Genomic DNA, 23004 nt, shown 5'->3' on the forward strand with positions numbered 1-23004 from the left:
CAACACCCCAAGCCCTTCTACACAGGGCTCAATCCCTTTGATCGCCTGCCTATATTGATACTGAGGTTTGCTCCAATCCAGGTGGAGGACCTTGCACTTGGTCTTGTTGAACCCCATGAAATTCACATGGTCCCACTTCTCGAGCTTGTCCAGGTCCCTCAGGTGTGTCCACCGCACTACTCAGATTTGTGTAACTGCAAATTCTCTGAACCCACTGTGTCACTGATGAAGATATTAAACAGCACTGGTCCCAGAACAGACTCCTGTGGGACACCACTTGTCACCTATCTCCATCTGCACATCAAGCTGCTAGCCACTACCCATTTATTTACTGCCTATTCAGCTGCAAACCGCTGCAGACCATAAAAATATGGAAATATAAAGACATACTACTTGTGGAGACTGATACATGCACACAGTGATATCTCAAAAAATGCCCAATTAATGACTTTTCTCCGTTTCTTTTATTCCAGACAACATTACGGAGAACACATAACAGACAATTATTTAGTATGTGCAATCATAAACACTGTGTTACTCCACCATTCCAATTTGTTGGAACAACAATTTGTCACATGAAAAATTTTGTATGTATGTTGATATTTATGTACATGCATATATCTGTATGAAAGCTTGTAGGAATTAATCTAACCTGCAAGCCTATGATATAGTAGGTGGTTAGATTTTAGTGAGGTGTGGATAAATATTTTTACTTATCTCCTGCCTTCTAACAAAAAAAGCAAGTGACTGGACCTTAGATTTTATATCTGTTGCAGGGCCTATCTGTGTTGCATACTGCATGTTGTCCGTAATTCCTACTTCCTCAGCTCTGAGAAAAATTAGTGATAATGTATAAAAGACTAATTTTTGCAGAAGGGCTGTACAGCTTCCATGATAAGACCCAAAGCCAGAAATAGAATCCTAACTTCTTGTCTTCCCATAAGAATTAATGACAATTGTATGTATGCATTAAATTACTGTAAGTAAATACCCATTTAATTTTATACAAATACAGAAGGGTGTTCAGTTCTGGGACCCCACTACAAGAAAGACATTGAGGTGCTGCATGAAGTCCAGAAAAGAGCAATGAAGTTCTTGAAGAGTCTGGAGCATGAGACTGTTTGAAGGAACTGGGGTTGTTAAGTCTGGAGAAAAGGATGCTGAGGGGAGACCTCATTGCTCTCTACAACTAACTGAAAGGAGGTTGTAATAAGGTTGGGCTTGGTCTCTTTTCCCAAGTAATAAGTGATAGGACAAGAGGAAATGGGCTCAAGTTGTGCCAGGGAAGGTTTAGATTAAGTATTAGAAAATAATTCTGCACTGATAGGGTAATTAAACTCTGGAATAGTTTGCTCAGGGAGGCAGCTGAGTCTCTGTCCCTGGAGGTGTTTAAGAAATGTATAGATGTGGGGCTTGGGAACATAGTTTAAGCATTGGAACTGGTAGCGTTTGGTTAATGGTTGGTCGAGTTAGGTTGTGGTTGGACTTCATGATCTTAAAGGACTTTTCCAACCTGAATGATTCTGTTATTTTGTAAAATGACATGTTTGTCTAAGTATGCATATGGGAAGATAGTGCTGGTAGGTCTGTAATGATAGAATGGAATTGAGGGGAGTGGAGGGGAGTGAATTGGAACAGAATGGAATGGAACAGAATAGAATAGAATATAACAGGATAGAATAGAATCAAATTGAATTAAATAAAAAATAGATTTTCATTGGAAGTGGCCTACAAAAATAATCTAGTCCAACTGCCTGAGCACTTTAGGGGTGACCAAAAGTAAAAATTCTTCACTGTGAGGGTGACAGAGCACTGGAACAGACTGTCCAGAGGTTGTGGAGTCTCCTTCTTTGCAGGCTTTCAAGACCCGTATAGATGTGTTCCTGTGTGATAGGCCCTAGGTGTTCCTGCTGCAGCAGAGGGGTTGGACTTGATGATCTTCAGAGGTCCCTTCCTACCCCTATGATTCTATGATTCTACATAAAAAAAAAATTTAAAATAGTATTTTTAAAAAGCATGTTATTAAGGGCATTGTTCAAATGTTTCTTAAACACTGAGAGGCTTGGAGCATTGACCAACTACCTAGGAAGCCTGTTCTGGTGTTTGACCACCCTCTTGTGAAGAAATGCTTCCTAACGTGCAGGTGCATGTCCTAATGTCCTCCCAAGAAGCAGCTTTGAGCCATTCCCATGCATCTTCTCACTGGATCCCAGTGAGAAGATTGTAGCACCTCCCTCTCCACTTCCCCTTCTCAGGAAACTGCAGAGAGCAATGAGGTCACCACTCAGCCTCCTTTTCTCCAAACTAGACAAGCCTGGTGTTAAACGTTAGGACTCACTTTGAGCACCTAGAGATACTGACACCAGTGAAATGAGGAAGTCAAAATTACCATTCCCAGTCAGAGACTATGCACTGCTGTGAGGGAGACAGTGCAGTATGCTAGACAGAGTAATCTAAACATCACAACACGCCTGATCACAGTCTTGATTGTAGCTTTGTTTGGAAGATTTTTAGCAAACACCTTTGGTGAGATCTGCCTACTAATTGTTCTTATTCTGAAGATGTACTGATATAGCCATCTAGAATATAATTTAAAACATCACAGGAAGACAATTTTCTCATCTGAGAACCTGTGCATAAAATTTGGTTTACAGAAGATACCCTTACTATATAAATAGAACAGCTTACTCCACTGAACCATACAGTTTGGGTTTTTTCTCTAATAAGTGAACAGAAAAACCTGCCAGTTAAAGTTAAATTGCACAATCACTGGGTTATATTAATGAATGCAATGTCAAGACTCAGCAGTTACCTTACTATCTTGATATATACTTTCTTTGATATTTTATGTGTATTCATCCACATGTCACTGTCAAAATGCCTGGTATATCTTGGATTTGTTTGAATCTGCATGAAAATAGCTCATTTTTATGAAAATATTTTCTCTTAACATGCATCCACACTTTATAATCCCAAGTCCTTGAAGGAAAATCTCTGGAGTAATTGATTATACAGATTCCCATTTCTTGCCCAAAGGAGACTCTATGCAAACAATGAGGTGCATTTTAACATTTCCATAAAGTCACACTTACTGAGGGAGAACAGTGCACATTTTCCCATTGACTTCAGCTTCGAAAGTTCCATTTCCTGAATGTCTAGAAATCAAAGCCAAGCCAGATTGGAGACCAAACTATTTTTAAAAAATCACTATTTCCAGTCTCCTCACTTCAGCACTCACAGGGTTGTTCTGCGCATGATGCAGATCTCCCTCACAGACCTGCATGAAACAGTGCTATGGCATAAAAGTCACTTTGAACTAATTAAAGTGTACTGGTCTTTTATTCTCCGAGTGCTAAAAATTACAATGAAATGTTACTTCTGTGTGAAACGAAATTAATTCCTACCATTTGTGCTTTAATAGAGTTCTCAGGAAAGGAGTTCCATGTAACCATACTGCAGTAATACCTCCTTCAGTGTAATAACCTATGAAAAAATATGTTTGAAAAAAGGGGAAAAAAAATATCATGCTGAAAAAAATAATCCACCGATTTATCAAAGCAGTGATTTTTAACATACACACACTAGACACTCTCATGAAAGAGCACTTCTTCTAATACATCATGAGATGGTTTGCTTGAATAAATATTTTCATCTATTAAAAAAATATCAAGAGCAGTACCTGAAAATTCCATTACTATAAAGCAGAAGTTGAAGGTGTAATCCTTTCCATGTTGATGAAAACGTGCATGGAGGGGAAAAAAACACCCTAATTCTGAAGTAAGTTATACATTTCATATGAGAAGCTACTACTTTATGTTGCAGAATTAAACACAAAGGTTTGTGTCTTCAGTCTGTGAAGAAGCTCCCACTCCCAAATGTAGTTGTGGCTTAATCCCTTGTACTGCCACCATGCACCTCAATCTGTCCGATGCTTGTAAGAAGAAATTAGAAAATCCTGCTCAGATAACAAGAAAGCAGGTGCCACAGGAACACCATAGATTAAAAAGAGAGACAAAACTCAGACAGGGGATACTGAAAGCATGGCCAAGCAAACAGTGAATATAATATGTATGTAATCAGGATGGATTGCAGGATTCTCACTTAAGAGTTTGTCTAGAGACAAACTGACCTGGGCAAGCACCCTCCTTCCCCAAGCGAATAGTCTCATGCTGCACCTGGCACACTTTGTCCTTCACATGTTCACAGAATGTACGACTGTACTTGGCCCAGAATAGGCCTTAGGAGAAACTATGTTCTTAAATTCCTGCTCTAGAGAGAAGGGATGCCATTCAAAGGGACCTTGGACTGGCTTGAGATGTGGGGCCTCTGCAAACTGCATGAAGCTCAGTAAGGCCAAGTATAATGTCCTGTACCTGGGTCAGGGCAATCCCAAACGTGTATTACAGGCTGGGTGATGAGTGGATGGAGGGCGGCTCTTTGGAGAAGGAGTTAGGGGTACTGATAGATTTAAAGCTCGACAGGAGCCAGAAAGAGCACTCAAAGCTCAGAAAGCTAACCACATCCTGCATGGGCTGCATCAAAAGAGGCATGGCCAGCAGGCCAAGGGAGGTGATTCTCTCCCCCTTTTACACTTCTATGAGGACCTACCTGGAACAGTGTCCAGCTCTGAGAGCCCCAACACAAAAAGGATATAGACCTGCTGGAGCAAGTCCAGAAGAGAGCCACGAAGATGATCAGAGGGCTGCAGCACCTTTTCTAAGAAGACAGACTGAAAAAGTTGGGGTCACTTAGCCTGGAGAAGGCCCCAGGGAGACATTTTAGCAGCCTTCCAGTACTTAATAGGAGGCAACAGGCAAGATGCGGTGGCACTCTTTATTAGGGAGTGTAGTGAAAGGACAAGGGGTAACAGTTTTAAACTGGAAGAAGGTAGATTTAGGTTTGACATCAGGAAGAAATTCTTTACTGTGCGGGTGCTGAGTCACTGGCACAGGTTTCCCAGAGTAGTTGTGGATGCCCCCATCCCCGGAAGAGTTCAAGCCCAGGTTGGATTGGACTTAGAACAACACGGTGTAGTGGAAGGTGTCCCTGCCCATGGCTGGCGGGTTGGAACTACATGATCTTTTGAGTTTCCTTCCAATCCAAACCAATCAATGATTCTATAATTCTAACAAACCCAGTATGTACCTTAGTTGTCCTATCATGAAATTTTCTGTGACAGAAGCTCTACTTCATCATATAATTTCACAACACTCTCTTTTTGCATTTCACATTGTAATGAAAACAAAAAGTCAGTAAGTTTAGGATTATAGTGCATAGGAGTAAATACCAGTTTCCAAGGACTATATCTTGGTTACTGAACAACTGAGACTCAAGCCATTACTCAGGAATGCAGGAGAGGTAACTAAGACTGTTGGCATACCTCCTGCTGCCCATGTGAAAAGTCACAAAATTGAGATCCCCAAAGCTGGACTATTCATATTTATAATTTCATGAGATTTTAAAATTCTTATTTAGCATCAAGCTATTTTCCTAACCTAAAAGTATTATCTGACTTGCAGTAGCAGCAGCTAGTTTGCACCATAAAATTAGATTAAGACAGTTGACATAGGTCAAGAGTGTAGAAGATTATCATTTCACAAACTGCAGGAGTCTAAAGCTGGACAAAAAGTCAATGAATCCAGCAGTGCTATGGGAAGCATTATTGCTGACTGATGAAGGGCTTCTTCAGCAAGAGTGAATGACAATCCACAATCAAAGCAGTTGTCATAATTATGCCACATATTCTGAAAAAAGGCAAGATAAAAAATGAAACAGATGTTGGACACGCTGGGGAGAGAAATGAAAAGCAGAGAAGGAAAGAAAGCAGAAGCGAATGCTTGAAATTACCAGTTAAGCTCAAAGAAATACATCTTGAACAACAGCAGGGCAAGCTGCCACAGTTTAACCCATGAAACAAACCTGAAATTCAATGCATATTTTCCTGCTTCATAGCCACAGAAAAGCCAGTGAGTCCTGACACGAATGAAGCTGTTTCTACCTACTTTGGTACATACAAGTAAGCCATTATATCACTACAGACATAATTCCTATCCATGAGGTACAATGATCCACAGCTATAAATTTTAACATACCAGAGACACCTTTTGCCTTTCCTCTGCATCCTTCCCACCACCAGAGCTCAGAGTTCTTCAGAAATATCAATATGTATAAGCCTACAACTTTGTGTAGCAGCAGTCTTCTTCCTGCTTTAGGAGCGATATTGTAGAGGAATAACTTTTTTCTTGTAGAGGAGAAAAGGGCACAGCTTGGCTCGTGGTGAAGATGCACAATCTCTGTCCCAAGGCAGTTTATTAGCAGCCATTGCTGCTGGGAAGGACAAGCATCACACTGAAATGCAGGAGAAGCTCAGTGTGTCTGCTGCTGGGAAGGACTCATGTCTCACAGGAAAAGGAACAATATAAAACAAGGAGACCCCCATTTTCTCTCCTTGGAGAAGCCTCAGCAGGTTTTCTATTCATAGGTGTGTCTGTAGCAACTACAGAGTGAATGTGGCCACAGACTCTGCCCAACCTCCCCCTGTACCACAGGAGACCACAGGGTGTTTCAAAATTGTAAGATTAAAATCACACAGCAGATCTGTAGCAATGCTGAGAACAAGTTCCAGAGAGCCTGGGATCCTGCCTAATGGGTTCCAGCAGCATGAGCCCCAGCTGGCATAGGCAAATCATGTCTCAAGAAACTGGGCTTTTTTTCCCTTCCTCAGATCTGAAGTGCTCTAACCAGCTCAGATGATCTGGTTCAGTTTCTAAAATAACTCGGGTATGGAAAAGTGAGGAAAAATCTTTACGACATCACCTTAAAAGCAGCTCTTATGTTTATACAAGGTATTTCATAATTTATAGCCACAGGTAACACACCTCGCCTCATCACACCTCAAGAGCAACACAACTTAAAAAAAAGACATCTAGAACTTAAAAAAAAGACATCTAGTTGATACATCTGCTTGGTACAGTGCATGAAGCTCTGCTTACACCATTACATACTATTTTAGTATATCTAGTCTTGGGACAATACAATTATCTAGATTTTCAATAAACTATGAGGGTCATTATTAATATAACTCTGAACTCAGACTGGTATGTCATAACTCCATCTAACTTAGGCCTAAAATTGCATCTTCTTAATAAACTCAAAGGCTGATGTGAAATCCTGTGCCCACTAGGGGATAAAACTTTAAGCTCCCTAAACTTAATTAGCTTTGGAGTCTAACAGCTGGCACTTGAAATAACTTGGGGTTTATGTTTATGTTACTGTAGTAAAAATTATATACATTAAAAAAAACCCTGCAGAAATTTCTGATGGATTTTTTTTCTTTCCTTAGGCTAGTCCAACAAACCTTTTCACCTATCATTTCAGTTCTTCAGACATGTGCATGTGCTAATTTAAGATGGCCTTAAATCATTTACTAAAATACTTCTTAGGAAGACAAATCACTCTCATGGGGTCAAATTGAAATGTTAAAAATACCAGTGTAACTCCAAAGGTGTTGATTTAGTCAAAGGTTTGCCATGGCTTCTATTGCCATAGAACAGCAGTTCAGCAAATCCACTGAGAATTAGGGAGACAGTAAAAGCATTCTGTAATTAAAGGATATATAATATCTCACAGTGGTATAGTGGTTTTGCCAAAGGAAATACTTCTCCTGAGTAGTCTCCTCACTGACCAAAAACCCCTTGAAATTGTCCTCACACAATGTTGCTCTCTACAAAGGAAGAAACTATCAACTACTACTCAGTGCATTTCCAGCACTTTAGCTTAATGATGCTTTGCCAAAAAGGAAATGTTTTACATAAATTCACCATGGAAAAACTTAGGTCACAAACCATATATTAAAAATAAAATAAAGCCGTTTTCTGATCATAGTACTTTTAAACCACAAGAAAAGTTGATCCTGCTTGTTTTTTGGTTGTGTCTGTATGACTACCATTTAGTATATCCCTAATCATTAACAAAGGATCAAATATTTTTTTCCAAACCTACCCCATTTATATCATATGCTTAGAAGTAAGTCTTTAAAATTCAGAATTAAGCTAAAAGTGCTTATATCAAGCTTCAGTTTTAGTTTTGAAATATTCAAAATACTTGGGTTTTGCGCTTCATGCGAGTATCAGTAGCATATTTTACACCACCTCATCTCACTAGTTCTTTGGTATTTCATATGCCTTTGTAAAACAACTTGATAAATACTCCTATTTATTTCATGGTCAGCATGTTTGGCTCTGATCTATGACTTCAAATCAAGCGAGGTGAATCAGTTGCATTGTCTCCTCTGGCATAAGGTGCAGTGAAAGAAAAAAACAAACAGAGAAAAGTGTAACCTTTTAAGTCATTGCAGGCTTACTCTCTTTTTTCCTCAGCCTGTGACCCAAGCTCCAGCACAACTCTTTCTGTTCTGAACACCAGTCCTGCTGTTGTCAGTGAAGTTTGCTACTACTAAAATCACAGAATCATAAAATCACAGAACGCCAGGTTGGAAGGGACCTCAAGAATCATCTGGTCCAACCTTTCTAGGTACTACTACAGTTGATATGAGATGGCTCAGCATCCTGTCAAGCTGAGACTTAAAACTGTCCAATGTGGGGGAATCTACCACTTCCCTTGAGAGACTATTCCAATATTTGACTGTTCTCATGGTGAAAAATTTACTTCTTGTGTGCAACTGGAATCTCACCAGGAGCAATTTGTGCCCGTTACCCCTTGTCTTTTCTTTGTAACTCCTTGTAAATAGGGAGTCTCCACTTTCTTGGTAGCCACCCTTTAATTACTAGAACATGGCAATAAGGTTCCCCGAAGTCTTCTTTTCTCAAGGCTTAACAAACCCAGTTTTCTCAGCCTCTTCTCATATGGCAGGTTCTCTAGTCTTCTTATCATCCTTGTGGCCCCTCTCCAGCCTGTCTCCATCTCTCTGTAGAGTGAGGACCAGAACTGATTGCAATACTCCAGGTGTGGTCTCACAAGTGCTGAGTAGAGCAGGATGATGACTTCTTGATCTCTGCTGGTGATGCCCTTATTGATTCAGCCCAGCATCCTGGTGGCCTTCTTTGCCCCTGCAGCACACTGGTCACTCATGTTGAGCCTGTTATACACCAAGACCCCCAGGTCCCTTTCCACAAGGCTGTTCTCCAACCAGGTGGATCCCAGTCTGAACTGCACTCTTGGGTTACGTGTTCCCAGGTGCAAGACCTTACACTTCTCACCATTGACCTTCATAAGGTTTCAGTTAGCCCACTCCTCCAGTCTGTCCCTGTCATCCTGAGGGTGGGTCTGCCTTCCAGAGTGTCAGCCTCTCCACTGATCTTGGTGTCATCAGCAAACTTCATCAGGGTGTTCTTGATCCCAACATCCAGGTCACCTACAAAGATGTTAAACAGCATTGGGCCCAATATCAATCCGGGGGGGACACCACTTGTGAATGGTTGCCAGTCTGAGAAGGAACTATTTACTATCACCCTCTGGGTATGGTGCATCAGCCAGTTCCCCACCCACTGCACAAACCACTTGTGAAGGCTGTAACAAGTCAGTTTCTCCAGGAGGAGGCTGTGGGGGAACCGTATCAAAAGCCTTGGAGAAGTCCCGGTAGACGATGTCCACCTCTCACCCTGCATCAACCCAGTGGGTCACTTTGTTGTAGAAGGTGATCAGGTTTGTCAAGCACGGTTTGTCCCTGGTAAATCCATGTTGGCTTTTCCCAATCACATGCTTCAATTGACTTGTGACAGTCTCCAAGAGGATTTGCTCCATGACCTTTCCAGGGACTGAAGTGAGACTAATGGGTCTGTAATTACCTGAGTCCTCCTTTGAACCCTTTTTATAGATGTCTGTAACAGGAGCCTTCCTAGAGTCTTCAGGAACATCTCCTAGTCTCCACAGCTTCTCAAAGATTATGGACAGTGGCTTTGCAATGACATCAGCAGCTCTCTCAGCACCCTAGGGTAGATGGCAGAATGTTATCTGGACTCATCAATTTGTCAAGCTCCTGTAATAGCTGACACACCAGCTCTTTCTTCACTGACAGCGGGTCAGTGTCTGTGTCAACCTGTACTTTTGTTCCTATGTCCTGGGACCCAACAACACTGGTAAATACAGAGGTGAAGAAGGTCTTAAGGACTTTTCAGCATTGTTGGTGACTAGTTCACCTCTCTGTTTAATAGTAGGCCAATATTATTCCTATGTTTCTACTTGTGGTTAATATATCTGAAGAACCCCTTCCTGAAGTTTTTTACATAATTGGCCAGTGTCAGCTCAAGCCAAGTTCTTGCTTTCCTAACTGCATCTCTGCATGCCCTGGCAATGCCTTTGTATTTTTCAACCACTAATGTTCCACTTTTCCACCTCTGGTACATTTCCCTTTTGGTTCTGAGCAGACCCAGAAGCTCACAATTAATCCAAGGGAGTCTATTGCTCCACCTACTTCTCTTGCCTTCAGAGTCAGAACTGGTGTTGCTTACTCTAGGACAGTGTTCTTGAAAAACTCCCAGCACTCATTAGCTTCCTTGCCCTTCGTGGAAGCTTCCCATGGGATCCCTTCCAACTGAGCCCTGAGTGAGCTGAAGTTTGCTCTTCTAAAATCTAAATCCCTTGTCCTGGAATTAACCTTCATTGTGCTCAGCAGCACCCCAAACTCCACAATACTGTGGTCATTGCAGCCAAATCTGTCACTAACCAAGATATTACAGAGCTGGTTTTCTTGACTAGTGAGTAGTAAGTCCAGCTGTGTCCCATTCTTGGGTGGCACATCCAACATTTGTGTGAGGAAGCAGTGTTCTACATGTTCCAGGAGCTTGATGGATGTCAGGCGAGCTGCAGCATTGTTCTTCCAGCAAATGTCTGGGTAGTTAAAGTCTCCCATAAGGACCAGGTTTTGTTGACCGAAAGCCTGCCTGAGTGATCTGAGTATTGCTTCGTTGGTCACATCATCTTGATTTGGGGGTTGGTAACAGATGCCTACAAAATATTGATTGCTTCAACCCTTAAGTATCACCATCATCACCATCTGAAAAAATCTATCTGTGAGACACATACAGCCAGCCTCAAGAAACAATGCAGACCAACCCTCAGGCAAATGAAAAAGGACAGAAATTTCTTTTCCTAAATTCAGTAGGCTGAAGAAAAGCAAATGTTTTTTCAACTGAAGTACTATTCCCACACCTCACAAACTGCTGACAGTGCTTCCAGTGAGAAGGTATCTCTTGATTTCTGCAAGTCAGACCACATAAAAGCTGGAGTGATGCTTGATTAATGAACCTGCTCATTACTGCTTTTATTTATTTTAAACCCCTGGGTCAAAGAAGAGAAACATCTCAAGTTTTGCAACTCCCAGATGGTCCCTGTGCAAATTATGACATTAGACATGTGCCAAGAACAGTTACTTAGTTATGGATTAATTTCTTTGTGCTCATAATTCACAACAATCTTCATATAATAAATTGAGAAAAAGAAAATAAAAAGCACTATTTTCATGGCTATAATTTATGGGATAGACTTTCCAGTTGCATATACTAAAGGTTTTCTGGTCTCAAATCAGTCCACTTATATGAGGTCGCAATGCGGTCTCTACAGTCTTGCCAAAACTTCTGTTATCTCTGTGTATGTCATTTGATAGCAATCTTTATGAGCTATTTCTACTTTGTCTTCTGTTGAGATAAAAGGGCTTTAAAATGGCCTAAAAGAAAATGTGATTCTTTATATGATTACTGGCTATGAATACTCTCTATACCAATAAAACCTTTTCACTTCTGACCAAGACAATTACACATCTTAAAATGTGTAAACATGTATCTTCTGAAGTGTACAAACATAAGCTTTGTTTTAGATAATCTGGGATGTATAACAGAATATGTCTGCTCTTTTCAGGGATTAAATTTCAGGAGCTTCCAAAAATATAATGGCTCCTATAACCTTTTAGATTAGTACCGTCATTATTATCTCTAATCATCCATCCAACTCCTTTACCTGCTGATAGGAGAATCTGAAAGACAAAACTTGACTCTGGTGGATTAACAACACATATATTATCGTGAGACAACAGCTTAAAACCACCTGACTGTATTTCCACCATTTGCCAGGAAGTGTGAAAGTCAAAAGACATGGAAAGCCTTCTTCAGACTACCTCATCAACATGTATTTGGGCTCATAAAATGACACGCACGTTGACCGTACATCTGCATTGAGCAGGACTGCAAATTTCACTGCTTACTTCCAGCATCCAAGGTAAGGGAAACATGTTTACATAGCAAGGATTCAGGAAAGAAGCCCAAAAATGAAAAGAAGAGAAAAATAGGTTGACAAGGAAGTGATTTGAGGAGGTGTTCCTAGCTGAGGAAAGAGGGCATTAAGGGCACGGTGTCCGAACATTTTCTTTATAGCAGTATATTTCAAACTCACAAACAGTTATAGCAATGTGAAATGGCTAGAAGCTGAAGCCAGATAACCTCAGGTAACACAAAAATACAACATTTCTAAAACTTCTGGAACTTCTCAATTGCTGGCAGAGTTTTAATTCAAATTGGAAGATTTCTAAAAGCTATGCTCTGCTTCAAATACAAATTAATTTTGGTGAGCCATAGGACATCTGGTCGGTGGTGGTTGGACTGGATGATCACAGTGTTTCCTTCTAGTCTTACAGACTGTGAATACATTTGCAACAGTATTTTGGAGGAATAGTTTCTTAGGAACACCCTGGAAAACTGAGAACTGTTTAGAATTCAGAAATTCTGGTTTTATTATATGATCACACAAAGTTGCTAAACAGCTACATATGAAACAGGGGATTGAGCATCAGTTTGATAAATAGCCTTAAAAAGAAATACTTGAATTTGGATCCCTTACAAAAGAAAAGATAAAGTTATATTCTGGCCTTTATATTTATTTAGAATATTAGCATCAATGGGAGTGACAGCATTTACACTCCTCTTATAAAGGGGGGAAAGTAATGTCAAACAGTATTCTAGGTTAAACACAGCTTATGCAACAAGGAAAAGCCAATACACCAATGGATATGACTGCTTTTAAGTGGATTACATGGAAACATTTAGAATGACTGTTTTATTTTACTAAAATGTTGTTTGTATTCATAAAATCCTCTGTGTGACACCAAGAGAAATACAATTCCACAGAACAAAATAGATAGCACTTGCTCTGCAAATTGACAATTTGCAGAAGTTTTTACTTAACTGTCAGCATTTTCTCCATTTCACAGGTAGAGAGTCAGAGGCATGAAGGACTGAAGTCGTGTTACAAAGGCCACACACACTGAAGCAGGACAGCTGTGAACAGAACATAGCTGCTTGGCACGTCCTCTGAGCCATTACAATTGGCAGGTCACAGGACAGTGCATATCTGCTAGCGTGAAACATACCAGCCAAGGAAAATGAGTGGCTTCTCAGTGATTTGACTTTTTAAATGATGCTAAGAGATAGGATGATGTTACACCCAGAAAGTTCGGCACAGGGGAGATTTTTTTGCTTTGTTTTGGGGAGGCATGGCTTTCCTCTCTCTGTCTTAATTATCTGTTAATAATGCTACATGTGGCAAATTATCTATGTGAATCATGATTTCTTACTGTTCGCCATTAAGAATAGCTGGGTGAGATAGCAACCACAACAATTAAACATGATTGTCTTGTCTGTCAAAAGCAAGCAGACAGATGCCTAAAAATTTTGACACATAATATCAGAAATATGCATTGCTGCCAGAAAGTCTTCCAAATGCATGGGGGGGGGAAGAAAAAAAAAAAAAAAGAGAGAGAGACCTTTAATCCATTTTCTATTAATATCCTGCACTATAACCAATATCATCAGTACCAGATGAAGCTGGATCCCCTCAGGAAATGGTATGTAGAAGCTGTTCTGTCACATTCCAGGACAGTCTGCTCTGAGATGCTCCTTTCCAAAATGTGTTTTCTTTCAATCTCTCTCTCTCCTGATATTCAGGCATTTGGCCCTGCAGGATTAACTTCTTCCAGAATGGTGCATCTTTCCCTAAAAAAACTCCAATTCCTCCTCTTCTGATTCTTTCTGATATCCAGCAATTTTATAGACTAGTAGCCAAAACAGCAACTTGCTATCCCTCTTCCACTAGCAATGCAAACTGATTTTAATGACAGCAAAAGCACACTTAGTATAACACAAAACCATTGAAGCTGTCAGAGCTGCTGTCTTCCCTGGAAAGCTCTTAGAAGACAGATTACATATGAAAGAACCAATTCCCCTTACCTTTCATTAAAACATTTAGTAGCCTTATGATTTTTCACCTATAAACCCACTTTGTTGCTAAAAAACCTAGGAACACGCACTGCTTTACTGAAATTGTAAAGAAACTCCAATATTATTAACACTTACTAGAACCCATGTCCTAAGGACTGCCAAGCAGTTTCCTTTATATTCCTCTGCTTTTACATGTTTATGACTGCTATGATGAAATAGTAATCTTACAAGTTTACATATTCCACACATAGATTTACCTGAGGTGCTTTGGTCATTGTTAAGGGTGAGCAAAATCCTTTAACAATTACTGAATTGTGAGAGGAATGTAACAGCCTTTTCCTTTTCAGATTGCAAATAGATTTTCATGCAGATCTGCCATTAAGCAGGAAAGCAACAGCCACAGAGGTGCTGAGAAAATCTTATCCCAGAATGGAGAGATTTTAGAAAATATTTCAATACCTCAAGGTACACAAGATGAACCCAGTGATGTCTAACTAAGCTACACAGCATGCTCCATAACCCTCTTAGCAGTCTCAGCAAAAGTGGATGCGATCTCTACTAGTTCCTGGTCAAACCAACTGCCAGCTAAAGATTCCCATAGCAGGTTGTACCATGCTGGACTGTGTGCTGCCCAAACCCTTTCTCCAAACTTTACTTCCATGGTTGTGATGTTCAAGTGTCCTCTCATAAAACACTGAGTGGAGAGAGGTTTTTTTTCCTCCTTGTTTTTGTTGTTTCATCAATGTACAATCAACTTTGCAATGATGATATCCTGGATATACCTACAGAATGTAAGGTGGGAATGAGCACAAGTCGTCACAACTAATTATCTATTTCCTAAGTACTTACACTTTCTAAAGTAAGATAACAAAAGCCAATGTTAAATTAGCAGTGAAGTTTAGTAAGAGGCTGAATTTAGGCATTGGGATTAGCATTGCAGCTCCAATAAAGACCTCTTTGCCCAAGAAAATTGTGACAACTATAATGCATGAACAGGCTAGATTTAAGCTTTATGATACTTAAATATAGGGTTATTTTGTTGAGGTTCCACTAGTGACAATGAAGGGAAAATACACAGAAAACTCTTTTCCCTAAGTTTTCCTCAAATTCAAGAAATGTAAGAGGTGTGTTACATTTTAAATTTTAAATCTTAGATTGAGAACATTTGCTTTCAGAAATATTTGTTCCCTACAAAGCAAAAGTATCACCTCTCCATCCTAAAATCCAGCTATTTTTTTTAAGTCTCCAAGACATAATGTATTCAAGTTCTGCAAAATTCAAATGGGTTACTTTTTTTTTTTTTTTTCCTCTTGATAAACTGAGTCCCTTGCAAATCCCTAGGCCGTTGCATGTAAGTAGGGTCCTTTTGCCTCTCCACAGCTAGAAGGTTCCAAATACATCAAATCAAGAGACCAGTGAAATCTGCCTCATTTTAAATATTCCTGTCTCAGAAGATTTTAGCTCCTTCTCTGAGAGATTGCTGAGGCCCTGCCTGTCACCATCTTTCCCATTGGCTATGAACTCCAGAGACCGTAACAGCGCCTCAAATGCAATCCCTTTAAACTGCTGAGTGCTGGAATGGGGTATTTGACAGCTGACCTGACACTGGGCTTCCGTGATGTTAAAGCTAATAATAACAGGCATCCTTGTAAGTACAGATTTCACTCATGATTAAGGAAACAAAATACCAACTAACTTATGCAAACTTTACAATAACATAACAAATTTCTAGAACAACACTAATTACAGAAACTTCACATCTCAAAAGCTGTGAAAAAAATCCAAGTGGTAGGATTATTTGCTCATGTTTATAAAATCACAGAAACATTGACCAGTTTGGCTTGAAAGGGACCTTTAAATATCATCTGTTCCAATCCCCCTGCCACAGGAAGGGACATAAATAAGTTGCCACATCTTCCCTTGGGAGCTCAGACCCACTGATTTTATTGTTAGAAAGATTTCCCCTTTCTCTACTTTCCAATTGTATCTTTATTTGTCAAGTAAATATGCACTTTCTAGTAGCTAATCTAAAGCTTTACTATATGTTTACATGAAATTTTTTTAATACTTCAGAAGCAGCTGCTGAAGGGAGATCTTGCTATGGCCCCTCTCACACACTGTAATTTACTTCACGTTCTAACTCACCCAGCAACAGGCTCCTTGGAAATAGTGAGTAATTTTCAATTTTAACTAATCTAAAGAGAAGGTTTGCCCATGTAAAAGTTTTTTGAGTCAATTAAACAAAGGGTCCACAGTGGTAAATATTGCATTACTTAATAACTAACTTAAACCTTTAATCAAACTCTGGAGTGGAAAACAGCATGACAGTTCCTATTGCTTTGCAACCAAGTACAGCAGTATTACTTCTTTGTCCTCTGCTTGTACAGATTACGGCTACTCAGGCAAACATTAGTAACTCACCTGGTTCCAGTGCTTAACTGTTGTGTTTTTCTGTTTGGCTAACAAAATCTCTTCGTTTACTAATAAGGTTTAACAGCTTAACACTTAACTCTGTCAATATGAAACACAAACTTATCCATAACAACATTCTCATCTGAATTTCTCAAGGTCTAAGTCCTTGATACTGCCTTTTAAAAGTTTGGGGGTTTATTACTTTAATAACATTCTTAATTTCTGCTAAATTTTTTGCCCCTACATTAAATCCACACTGTTCAAAGCTTTATTTTCTCCTTATTCAACCTCATACTGCAATCTTGAACATTAAAATTAACAAATAACTGAAAAACACAACTATGATCTTCTTAGCACTTAAAATTTTAACCCTCCTCTCTATTTTCAATGAACAGTCTGATCCAGAGTAATTGAATGTGTTTCCCAAAAGCACCCTCCACAAGTAGTAGCATACTCCTTGCCAAAGCAAGACCATCACCTTGTGGTGAAATCTGCCTCTTCTTTTACTTTTTGGACAGCTATCTCCCGTAACAACCCAGGATATTATTTACCAATATGAACTGCTGTAACTAACTGAAATACTCACTCGTGGCTGCTACAGTTCTGCTTCCCTCTGCTGTCTCATAAACATCCACAGTGGCCTACCAGTAATAAGGATGGGATTCTGCCATGTACTTTCCTATCCTCTGACAACAGTCCAGATCATTTAGTGTTGTCTCATCAAAAACATGCTTGTCAGCATTTTACATGCAGGTACCAACAGTTCTGATCAGCTTGTTATGGCAAAGGTAAGAATCCCTTCCACACACACAGTACTAACATTTTTTTAATCACCAGGCCATACATATCTGCCCTGTGTGTGGTTAGGTCAGGCTAAGTAAAATGTGAATGCCTGGAGTGATGTTTCCCCAGGTATTCTAACACTGGAGCAGAGGTGACAAAGGCATGACACTTCTGCACACTCCTGCTCAAGCAGCATATCTTGCTGAAAGTAGGTAGCTTTACTTGTTCTTTCAGTGGAATTGTGATTGGAAGAATTGCCATTTCTAAAAGATGAGTGAACCTGAACCATCAAGTATGAGTTCAAACCCCAAATAAACCTACCTGAAATTAACAAAAATTTTTAAAAGTTGAGGTGTCATCTTAGTTGAGATTGATAAACACTAATGCTGTAAAATGTTTTTCCTATTAATAAATGTGACACTTTACAGGAACATCAATTATTAGTCTTGTTCAGATATCCACTGTGATGGAAAGCACTGGGGACTTTACAAAGAAAACGGAATAAACTTTAGTTTGTACATACATCAATTTGAATATATTTTCCATCATAAAGCTGCCTTTTATAACCTTAAGAATTGTGTGCTTCTAGGATTATTGTTTTCGATTCGGTGGGATATTTTTCACCATGAATCACAGATTTCATTATCACATCTGACTCTTCATCTTCCAGTTCAGTATTAGAAAGACAGCTTTCTCATCTATACTGTCCATTTAACATCTATGCATTATTGTCATATGCAGACTCCTCAACTCTTCAACATTTCATTGAAACTGCAATATTTTCAGTGACATTCCTTATGCTTTGTATGGATGTAAAATCTGACTTGCAGAGTGAGGTTGTAATAATTATTTGCAATTTTTTCTACTTTGTGACTCTTCATTTCACCACTGTGGCAAACCTGGGGGTGCGCCACAGCTCTTTATTCCCACCTCTGGAAGTGCTGTAATAATCTGATTTCGATAGAGGGCCTAGCAATAAACTTAACTATTTAATAGCTGCAGTAGAGCTTCATTAGAAGCAGAGCACCTTTCAGCTATGGACTGATTCTATCCATCTACCCACTTCCTTTGCACTCTTGCTCCCATTGTTTTGTGCATTGTAGCATCACAAAAATAACTTTAGAATCATAAAATCATAGAATCATTAAGGTTGGAAGGGATCTTAAAGATCAAGTTCCAACTCCCCTGCCATAAGCAGGGAACCCTACCACTAGATCAAGTTGCACAAAAGCTCATCCAACCTGGCCTTAAAAATCTCCAGGGACGGGGCATCAACAACCTTCCTGGGCAACTCATTCCAGTTCCTCACCACACTTATAGTGAAGAATTTCTTCCTAATAGCTAACCTAAATCTCCTCTCTCTCAGTTTAAAACCATTACGCCTTGTAATCATTATCTCATTATCTTCTCTGATGAAAAGCCCCTCCCCAGCTTTCCTGTAGGCCCCTTTCTAGTACTGGAAGGAGCTATAAGGTCCCCCTGGAGCCTTCTCTTCTCTAGGCTGAACAGCCCCAACTCTCTCAGCTTGTCTTCATAGCAGAGGTGCTCCAGGCCTTTGATCATCTTGGTGGCCCTTCTCTGGATGCTTTCCAACAGGTCTGTATCTTTCTTGTGCTGGGGGCACTAGAACTGTACACAGTATTCCAGGTGGGGTCTCACCAGAGCAGAGCAGAGCAGAGGGGCAGAATCACCTCCCTGGCCCAGGACACAATTGGTTCTCTGGGCTGTGAGTGCACACTGGTGGCTCATGTCAAGCTTTCAATATTACCCTCAAACCTCTTTTCTCCACCTCATCACTACCTACCTGAAAGATCAAAAGAGGGCCGTATCAGACCAGGAAGTTTCCCGGTTATATCCCTTATCCTGGCCCCAGGGAGGCAGCAGACTTCCCTGTGGGAAGGGTCTGGCAACTTTGCTGAGAAAACTCTACGGAGCTAAGAAAAGCTGACAATTTATGCTATGGTGCTTTCATTGACCCCTTCCAAAGGCCAACCACAAGCAGCACATCAGCTGGAGAGTCCAGAAATCTCTATAATAGATGTCATTCAACATTTAGCTCCAGTGCATAGTACTAATCTCTCCTTTGAATCCACTAATTTCTCTCACTTTTTTGTTTTTCTATAACACATGGGAAATTACATATAACTATACACAGGCCTTGAAAAGTTGCTGTGGATAAAGCTATTTTTCAAATTTTCTCCATTACTATCAATGTTAGGACATTAGAGCCTCAATTGGCCATCTCTTCCTAAAACTGCTTAATCCATTTAATCTCTAAATGACACCATGTTGCATTGCTAGGCAAGGATGTGGATGATGACAGACAACATTGTGTTACACTGCGTATCTTTTACCTTTACACATCAATAAAGAGTAAAGTTTAGCTAATGCTGAGAAAATTGCCAAAATGTGTAATCCACAGGCCTTCGGTTTATGTTTCCCATTGGATCTGTTTATGCTGCTTACAACAGTGACAAGAGGCTTCTCCAGAAGGAAAAAAACAAACAAGCCAAAGATCCTGAAAGCAATTAATTAATTGAAATCCACAATAGCAAGATTTTATATGACATATATCTTTCCTTGAGCACTCACATAGTGAATCAAACACTCTTCACAACAGTAGTTTAGAAAAACAACATTTCCTAATGGTTCTTCCATTATATGCAGTTTATTTACATAATAAATTACCACTCAATAAAAATTCCTTCAGTGAAAATTTCATCTTTAGTGATCCACATCTGAAGCAAGCACAAATCATGAGAATTGTGTGTATGCCACACAGAGAGGATTTTAAGCATTAAGTAAAATAACATTAAATTATTTCAAAAGTAAACAAACCTGTGTTCCTTTGTTCACAGATACACATGCCATCTAATCTGCTGCAAATATTGGTATTAGTCACACTACTAAATATAATAGTACTTGAAAATTCTTACAGGCATGCAATGCGCCTTACTTAAGATTACATCTTTTGTTTTTAAAAGGTCTAGTTTATGTAATACAATTAAATTTCCAGTCTGCTTTAATAGTAATTAAATTATTATTTAATTATTTATGACACATACTGAGGAGAAACTCGCCTTTATTCTACTAATGCATGTCCGTATATTGACGTGTCTGCAGCCACACAAGAATTCACAAGCCCAGATTCAGCGGAGCAGTCACAAAGTCAATCAGAAACACTTTTGCAAGATCTAGGTATTAGATCATCAGTTTTTCTTTGGCTACATTTTCTCTGGAATCATTAACAGGCTTCAGTACCTTGCACAATCCACCCTACAGCTTTTCTAACATTAAAGTGATATAAATAATTATTCAGAAATTCACAAATTCTGTACCACCAGCAGCACAGACTGGGGACAAGACTTAAATGGCATAAGATGGAAAATATTAGAAAATAAGTGATGGTTCTATTTTCTGCCATGTTCTGCCTTAGAGTCTCTCATGATTCTGGCCACAGTAGTGTGGGCTAGCTGTGAGAGATGCAGAAAGGGTAGCTGGAACTTGGTGTTAACACCAAAGTTTATGGTAGTACGTGCATGTGAACTTGCGTATTCGTGTGTAAATCCCTCCGCCCTGAGCACACAGGACACAGTCTCCCTTCCTTTTGCAGCATCGTCTATTCAAAGAGCTATGCTTGTTGTTTGAATGGTAGGTCTCAGCACTCTAGGAACAGAGATTTGGGCCCTAATCATTAGCATCCTAATCACCAAAATGCACTTCTCCTCAGAGTTGCTGGTGCTCTTAAAGGGTTAAGGGTTCCAGACTGCAGAGGTATTCCTGTATGATGCTTAATTTGTACACTGTACCTCTATAGTATTCAGACTTCACAGATAAACACTTTAACTTCTCATAAATTATTTGTCAAGTAAAACCTTAAAAATCCTTCACAGACAACACTCATCATCCAAGGTCCTAAAGAAAACTTGACTCTGTTACCACCATTGAAAGCCACCAGGAACTCTGAGCTTTTTTGGTAAGAGTGGGTCATATGAACAGCATAAAAAGGGTAACAGGATCTTCTCCAAATATGCCTCCTAAAAGGAAACCAGAGGAAATCCAATCCTACAGCCATTAATGAAGCTACTAGCCACTGAAACTAAATGATTAAAACCAAAGTGTGTCTTGGGTATAGATACAAGACAATATTATACTTAGCTATAAATCAGTAATTAAATTATGTTGACAGTTACCTCCTATATTAAATACCCCAAAGATATGACATCCTTTTTAAAATAAATCTTAAAATTCAGGTCAGTAGAAACTGCCAAATGGACCACAGAAAACAGCACGTTTATTTTAACCCCTCATACAATAAGTCCAGGAAAAGATCAGAAAAAAGCAAGAACTTTCCTCTGAACATCATACCACCCCACATTGCTCATCTTTATTCTGAAAGACAGCTGGTTTACAGGAGAATATCTTCAGATGAATGTTGCACATGCAGTTTTGGGGAGAAGCACAGGACAGTGATTAGTGCTTTAACAAAATTCCTGTACTCATCAAGGAATAATGCTAGACCTTATGTTCCAAGAATAGTACATACTTAATAGCACGGTGTTGTCTTCCATTTGTTTTAATGAGAAGCAGAACCTTAGCAAGCAGATAGTGTGTCAGTTCTTGTAATGCTATACACCATTCAGGTGAATGTGCTCCAGTATGATGTTTCATATAAAAAATGCAAAGGCTTTTGCCTCAGACACATACGTAGATTTTCTTACCTTTGGTTCCATTGAAATGAAGCTGTGGGTACCTCTGCTTGACAGAACTGACCTTTTAATTGTTTTACTATGATAGAAGTGGTAGTAATCCTTCAGTGTTCCAATCTGTAAGGGGAGAGTAGAAAAAAAAGAGGGAGATTTAATTTATGAAAAACAGTTTTCTGGTTTTCATTTCTAAAAGTCTATAAATTATGCAATTTCCTGTGCACTGAAATGTTACTTGAACCCACTGATCATCTTTCAAAAGAAGGACATATGATATGAAATGGATGGAGTGTCCTTGAGGCAGTAACTGCATAACCAAAGATTATAATTGAGCTGCTTAGTCTGGCTGTATCTACCTTTTTAATGTTTAATTTATATGCAGTAGTTTAAGTAACTCTGTATCAATCCATATCCAAACTGTGTTCAAATGGCAAGTATAAAAATCATCAGATGGCTATATGATTATCAAAAACCACTCCATCTAGTTTGCTTAAGGAAATGTACTGTAAAAAGCACTAGATTTAGTTATTTATATAATTAAATTAATAAAAGGACATTCACAGCATCAGACTACACAACAGGAATAGGCTTCTCTTTCTGCCAGATGTGGACAAGAAAGAAGTAGAGGAAATAGGGAAGTGGTAACTTCATAGGATAATCACTAGCTCAAAGCACAACATCAAGTCATGCAAAACTGCAATTTTCACAAAAGTACAATAAAAATACTTCTTACTCATCCCGTCAGTACACAGTAGCAATGTAAATATTAAACTAAGGCAGCCTTCACAATTTGACAAAGAAATTTTCCTTTCCAGACTCATTAGTATCTAAACATTCATAACCTGAAACTTCAGTTTAATGCACCTATAAACAAACAT

The 23004-nt window shown here is 39.3% G+C and overlaps 1 protein-coding gene across 1 annotated transcript in view; it reads right to left on the reverse strand.

The window, feature by feature from the left end:
• Positions 1–23004, reverse strand: part of PCSK5 (proprotein convertase subtilisin/kexin type 5) — a gene marked incomplete at its 3' end in the record, with an annotated part of 193093 nt that overhangs the window by 169194 nt on the left and 895 nt on the right. Inside the window, exon 2 of the mRNA XM_009999796.1 lies at positions 22142–22246. Coding sequence (XP_009998098.1) covers positions 22142–22246 — 105 coding nt within the window. The remainder of the gene's footprint in view (positions 1–22141; positions 22247–23004) is intronic.

Source organism: Chaetura pelagica, unplaced genomic scaffold, assembly GCF_000747805.2.
Source record: "Chaetura pelagica isolate M959 unplaced genomic scaffold, ChaPel_1.0 scaffold216, whole genome shotgun sequence".
Classification (NCBI taxonomy): Eukaryota; Metazoa; Chordata; class Aves; order Apodiformes; family Apodidae; genus Chaetura; species Chaetura pelagica.